Genomic DNA, 7,500 nt, shown 5'->3' with positions numbered 1-7,500 from the left:
GTACATGCTGACAAAGGAGCCTCTGCATGGTCACTCAACCTGTTAGAAATAGCAACGAATAGCTTCACCAAATCCAACTTATTACCGTAAAATAAAAAAAGGACATATGAGCTGGCAAAATCCTAGATGCATTATGCCCAAATAAAAGACAGGATTACCACAGCTGGATTGTCTTTTGATAATAACTTTGCCTGATCAGCCAGAGTTCATTAAGGATGGAACAATAAATAATAACAAAGTCTGCAATTAACAGGCTCACAAATACAAATATATGTTTGGCATAGATATCGATATATACATGTTAGTATGTATCAATAAAGGTACAATGATGAGGATGATGATGACAGTTGTAGCAATGAGGAGGAAGAGAAGGGTGTGATGGCATAAATATATGTAAATATATGTGCTTGTGTTTCTGTGTCGCAGTATCTGGCCTATCAACTGTGTATATACATTAAGTATGATACATAGATTGTTATATGTATATATATAGACACACACACACACACACACACACACACATATATATATATATATATATATATATATATGTATATGTATATAAACCACACACACATATATATATATACACACACCACTTATATATTAGAATATTATATATATATATATATATATATATATATATATATTCTCTTCTGTTTTAAATTATTTAACTTCTTTCCTCTGAGGAAAGATCTGGTTTCTAACAAAGATAGAAATGTCCGTCATTCGAAGGTAAATAACGGAAACAATGTCACACTTGGTCTATCAGGTGTTCACCAACACTACACCTGATATTCCGCCCCATACGCATGCACACATGTATATCATGATTCATACACTGTTCACTTTCCTGACTTTTGTAGATAATTCTATGTACTATACATGCACCTTTGATGAGTTGTAGTGTCCCTGAGCACTATATACAATAATTTCATTATTATTATTATTTTGGGAAAATTATTGTACATTTTTAGTGTTCCACTTACAGATTGTATTTATAAGTATATGTATGTATGTATGTATGTATGTATGTATGTATGTATGTATGTATAGACAAACAAATAAATATGATTGTTTTTTGAAATTTTTATGTGAGAAATATTAAGCCTTGAATATGTAGGCCAATTGACCAAAAATACAACACATACCTTCATAATTATCATCATCACTGTTTTGCCATCATCTTTTCCATACTTACATGGGTCAGACAGAATTTGTTGAGGAAGATTGTCTATGGCTGGATGCTCTTCCTGTCACCAACACTCACTTGTTTCCAAATAAGATTATATTTCTCCAAGGGCAGACATGGCTCCACAGAGTACTGGAAATGAATGACACTGCTTGTATGACAGTGACACTCAGGCAATGTCAAGACACGGAGACTGAAACATTCACATACACACATATATCATCACCATCAGCAGCAGCAGCAGCATTTAATGTCCATTGCCCATGCTGGCATGGGTTGGACGGTTTAATTGGGCTGGCACACTGGAAGGCTGCGCCAGGCTCCAGTCTAATTTGTCATGACTTTCTACGGCTGGATGCTCTTCCTAACACCAACCACTCTGAGAGTGTAATGGGTGCTTTTACGTGCCACCGGCACAGGCGCCATTTCTGTGACACCGGTATCTGCCACGACTGCAATTTTGTTTGGCTTGATGGGTCTTCTCAAGTACGACATAAAGCCAAAGGTCTTGGCAATTGCTTCTGTGAGGCCCAATGCTCAAAAGGAGCTTGGCCACCTTGCCTCCATGAGTCCTGCTTAAAACAAACTCAGCTACCTCAACTCTGTGAGGTCCAACACTTGAAAGGAACTCAGCCTTCTTTCAGTTTCACTCTACTAAATCCACCCCCAGGGTTTCGATTGTCCTGAGGCTATAGTGACAGACACTTGCCGAAGGTGATATGTAGTGAAACTGAACTCATAACCATTTATTTGGGATGCAAACTTTGTAACAATACAGCCATGCCTACACCTTTCAGAAAACAATGTATGTCAGACAAAAATTTTTTGCAGCATTATTTTGTCATACACTCTTATGTTCTGAGTTCAAGTTCTGCCTTCCATGGTTGACTTTACTTTTATTCCTCACATGATTGCAAAGCAAACTTCTCAACCACACAGCCATGCTAAAGGTGGACTAATAGTCCATATCCTTCACACTTAGGAAGATGTATGAAATAAGAGCTCCCTTATTTGAAAATCAAGTAAGGCTTAGCAACAGGAAGGATATTTGGTTGTAAAATCTTCCATAAAATTTTTTCCTCTAACACATGGTAGCATGGAAAATGAATATAAAACAAACATATATATATATATATATATATATATATATATATATATATATATATATTATGTCAGGTTACTTTAGAGTGCTACTGGTAACATGTAACCCAGTATAACTTGTTGCATGGTTGGGTCGTCGGCGACTAAACCAGCAACCCCCACTAAGCTTGCTTGGTGAGGAGGGTGTTTATTGGACACCCTGCAGGATGAAAAACAAAACCCATCAAAGGGCGGAAGAACTCTTGAGAGTCAACGGCCATCCAATAAATGTCTTAAGGCTGTATCATGCGCGGGGACATAGAAATAATCGGATTGAATACCCGATCGCATAGTTAAACCATTGGGAGTGAAGGACTCCTAGCCTTTGTTAGGGCATCCTTCTAGGAGAAAGTAACTCAGGTAACTGGGATAACTCCGACATAAAACCTGCGGCTCAGTGGTTACCGATGATGTTGACTTGTTCTTCTTTTTGGATTATGGCTGCTGTTGCTTAGTGAGTGACATTGACTCAGTGCACAGCCTTTCTTCACTTTAAAAAAAAATCTTCTTGCACAGGCATTGCATGATAACAACATTGATTAAGCTTCATGCAATGGCCATACTTGATAACGAGGGGGCAGCCACCATATATATATATATGCTTGTATGTGTGTGTATATATATTTACACACACACACACATGTGTATATGAATGAATTACAGAAAATAGAACTCATTGTATTTTGAGAGAGTTGTATTTAATAACAGGTTGACTGAGCTCCGCATTACTTAAAGTTTCATAGGTGCAGATATGTACCTATGAAACTAAGTGAAGTAGAGCCGAGTCATCTTGTTATGAATTATACATGTAAGAACATACATACTTGTATATCTGTCTATCTATCCATCTATCTATCTATCTATCTATCTATCTATCTATCTATCTATCTATCTATCTATCTATCTATCTATCTATCTATCTATCTATCTATCTATCGATCCATCCATCCATCTATCTATCAATCTATTTTTCTATCTATCTATCTATCTATCTATCTATCTATCTATCTATCTATCTATCTATCTATCTATTTATCTATCAATTTATCTATTTATTTTTCTATTCATCTTTCTATCTATCTGTCCATCTATCTATTTGAGTGTTAATTGGAGCGAAGTACACAGTACGAGTGAATAGTCAGATATTACTAATAATTTCCCAGACACACACATGCACAAACACTCACACACACACACACACACACAAACACACTGGCAGACATACAGAGAGAGAGCAAGAGAGAGAGAGAGAGAGAGAGAGAGGGAGAAGCGAGAAACACATAGAGAGGCACATACACACAGATATAGAACATGCACATGTATAAATATATCCAAAGATAGACTTGAAAAGTCATGCACGTGTATACAGATACAAACACACACACATACACACACACACACAAACACAGACATAAACACACACATACACACAAATTCAAGCAAACACACACACACACACACACACATGCACACACATCTCCACTCTCAGCATATATCTACACTCTCAGCTTTCTAAACATAGCTTTATCATGGTATCTATAAATGTTTGTCAATGAAGACTTGTTGCATACGCATGCATCATCACTGTTATGGCTGCTGTTACTGTTGCTGCTGCTGCTGCAAGGCTGTGTGCAACAACTGCGATCTGACAATCGCAGTGTACCATCCCCATTCACAAGACGATCAATTTTATTTTGAGAAGGGAGTTAATCAAACTTCACACACACACATACACACACACACACACACACACATAAATATACACACAATCAGACACATATATGCACACGCATGTACATGTAATCACATGTATATATATATACATATATATATATATATATGTGTGTGTGTGTGTGTGTGTGTGGTGTGCATGTGCGTGCATGTATGTGCATGTGTAAATACACACATACACAGGATGATATATCACAAGAAATGACCTGCAAAGTATTGGTGGTGGTGGTGGTGGTGGTGGTGGTGGCGGTAGCGGCGGCAGCCATGGTAATAAGGCTTCCCTATGTGATTGAGGTGGAGACGGTGATGATCCTGCTGGTGGTTGTGAATGGAGCGGTGACGACAATGGTGGCCACAGTGGCGGTTGTAGTTAATAATGATAGTAACAATGGTGGTGGTGATGGTTGTGGCGGCTGCATTGGGCTGGCGGGGGCGGTGGTTGGAGTGGGAGACGGTGGAGGAGTGAATGTGGTGGTGGAGGTGGTGATAGTTCTGATAATTGGGGTAAGTGGCATTGGTGGTGGTGGTGGTGGTGGTAGTGTAAGAGAGAGAGAGAGAGGGGGGAGGGAGGAAGAAAGAAAAAGAGAAGATCTTTCAATGATAGAAATAGTTGAGGTCACAATTATGGAAGTGATGGGGTGGGGTGCAGTAAGATGCGCAGGGAGATTTCTTGACTACAGTACCGGGACTCGAGTGCACCAAGAGTTAACTTTGATATTTTACCTTCATTTAGTTTGCTCATTTCTCTCTCTCTCCCTCTCCCATCTCTCTCTCCCTCTCTCTCTCTCTCTTTCCCTCTCTCTCTCTCTTTTTCCCTCTCCTCTCTTTCTCTGTCTATACCATTATCTGTTATTCTATCAGTTAAGTTATCTGGCTATGTAGCGATATACTTCTTATATACCTATTTATATAGATATATATTCTACTTATTTATCTATCTATCAATATATATATATATATATATATATATACATTGACATGTACTTTTTCTGTATCTGTCTCTTCACATATCTATCTGTCCATCTATATCTATCTATCTATCTATCTATCTATCTATCTATCTATCTATCTATCTATCTATCTATCTATCTGTCTGTCTGTCTATCTATCTGTCTGTCTATCTATCTGTCTGTCTGTCTGTCTATCTCTCTCTCTCTCTCTCTCTCTCTCTCTCTCTATCTATCTATCTATCTATCTATCTATCATCCTATATCAATCAATTTCTTGCTCATTACTTCTTTCACTTTCACTTTCTATCTTAACATCACATTTTATTTTTCACTCATTTCTGAACAAATTTTAAACTATGTTCATTCTTTATATATAAATACTTGCATCTACAAAAGAGATAGATGTGTGGTGATGTGTGTGCATATCTATAAATGTGTTTATGAAGTAAATAGGATTTTGTATGTGTTACCTATCATTTTATCAGTTTTTCTATGTAAACCTACATCTATTTACTGCCACTCTTTCTCTCTCTTTCTTCCTCTCTCTCTCTCTCACTCTCTCTCATCTATCTATCTACCTATCTATCTTTCTTTTAGTTCCTTCTCCATCAATGCAGCTTCTCTGCTCAGTTCTTCACATATAACACTTAGCAATAGAGAAGTGAGATGATCTTACCTTGTTTTGACAACATTGTAATGGTGAAAAGACATAACCTGCCATCTGTTTGACACTTTTTGAAACGGAAACGGTAAATCCTGAAGTTGCCATAGTGACCTTAAGAAAGCAAGGTACGGCAAAAAGAAGGTAAGGAGGAGAAAAACTGAAGATGAACAGAGAGATGGCATGAAGAATCAAGAGTGCCAGTTCAAATTGCTACAATTTCTCTCATCTTGTATGCTCCATGGGATGTAACAGAGTTCTTCATTTTTCTAATTTGCAAATAATTATAAACAACAGAAAAGTAAATAAAAAAAAATGAATGAGGTGTTAAAAGATTATATATAAAGAAAGAAAAAAATAATCAAATAATTAGAAATGAAGAATGAGGAAAGAAAAGAAAATTTGGCAAATTGGAAACTGTTTTAAAGTGGAGAGGGTGAAAAAAAAAAGGGACAGAAAATTGAAATCTAAAGAAGATGGAGGGGATACAAATAAAACAAAAACAAACAGAAATCAGGATCCCATGAAAATATTTAACTGAAAGATCCAGTCACAGACTTGCTGCAAGTTACTAAAATTTAGCACCGCACACAACTGTAGCTCACTGCAAACTTCTTGTGGAAACCAAAAAATTGTCGATTTCATTTTTTTCTCATTATTGTTCTTATCTTTCTTACAGAGAAAGAAGTGTAGCCCATTCGGTAATTCCGTGTTGTCGAAAAATTAAAACGCTCATTTGGAACGATCATGGCAACATGGTTAATTACATGATGCTTTCCCTGATTTATTTTTATGTTTTCTTTTTTTCCTTTCTTCCAATGAAAACCAAAGAGAGAGTTAAATACATTGCCATCATTCTTTGCTCCTTGTTTGTTATTATTATTGCTGTAGTTCTTGTGTAAAACTTCCTTGCTTCAGGTTATTCTGAAGGCCCTTTTTTCTTTTCTTTTTTCTTCCCTCCTTTTTTCCTATGTAACTTTGTATTTGTATTGCTTTGTTTTCTACTTTTGCGAGGAGAGACTTAGCAGCACCAATGTTGTGTATCTCATTCTAGCCACACTTCATTGCTATCAACTCTGTTTATACAAGATACTTTATTACTTCTCTTCTCTTATACCATTTCTTACAACTACCAAGGTCTTAAAATGCAAAGAAAAGCAAGGGTAGCTGGGTTTGTTAAGGAGGAAATTCTGTGCAACAGAGACACAAGAACCCGGTACCACTTGTGTTGGCACCACTTACAGACAGCTTTAAATGCTCTCAAAAAATTCAATTAAATTAGTATTTAACAATTATTATTGTGGTTATTGCTGTTGTTGTTATGCTTAATATTTTTCAAGAGCCACTAACATCCACAATGTCTTTTCAATAAGAAAATGGTCAGTTGTTTTGGAGGCTATGTAAAATACTAATCAAAATACTAATTTATTTTGTTGTGTTTCTTATGTGAGATCCATGCAGCTACAGAGATTGCGGAAGAGAAATGTCCCACTGGCTTGCGTTGTGTTTCAAACTTACGGAAAGGTTCCAGAAATTCTGTTTACGTAAGTGTGAGTACAAACAGATATGTCTGTGTGTTTGCCGTCTTTCCATCTCTATGAAATGTATGCCTGTATGTATGCTTGAGTATATGTATATATATTTATCTATGTTCGTATGTCTGTATATGTACTTCTGTATGTGTGTGTGTGTGTGTTTGTGTGTGTGTGTGTTGTGTGTGTTTGTATGTATGTTTGACAATGCAAACACAGAGTTACAGCATCATCAATATTAAGTCCCTCGATCAGTGGCAACACCAGCGTCACTGACTGACCGCTATCCAGTTC

General features: G+C 36.8%; 1 protein-coding gene across 12 annotated transcripts in view; it reads right to left on the bottom strand.

Annotated features, from left to right (window-relative positions):
* LOC115214900 (tensin-3) overlaps positions 1–7,500 on the bottom strand; it is a 930,040-nt gene that overhangs the window by 797,421 nt on the left and 125,119 nt on the right. Inside the window, exon 1 of one of the 12 annotated variants that reach the window (XM_036505653.1) lies at positions 5,690–5,944. The exons of the other annotated variants lie outside the window; for them this stretch is intronic. Within the exon in view, the coding sequence (XP_036361546.1) occupies positions 5,690–5,782 (93 nt within the window). The 5' untranslated portion in view covers positions 5,783–5,944. Of the gene's footprint in view, positions 1–5,689; positions 5,945–7,500 lie in introns of those variants that run through there. 12 annotated transcript variants of the gene reach the window in all.

Source organism: Octopus sinensis, linkage group LG8, assembly GCF_006345805.1.
Source record: "Octopus sinensis linkage group LG8, ASM634580v1, whole genome shotgun sequence".
Taxonomy (NCBI): domain Eukaryota; kingdom Metazoa; phylum Mollusca; class Cephalopoda; order Octopoda; family Octopodidae; genus Octopus; species Octopus sinensis.
Note: the sequence above shows the minus strand (reverse complement) of the source record. Positions and strands in the feature narration are given on the sequence as shown.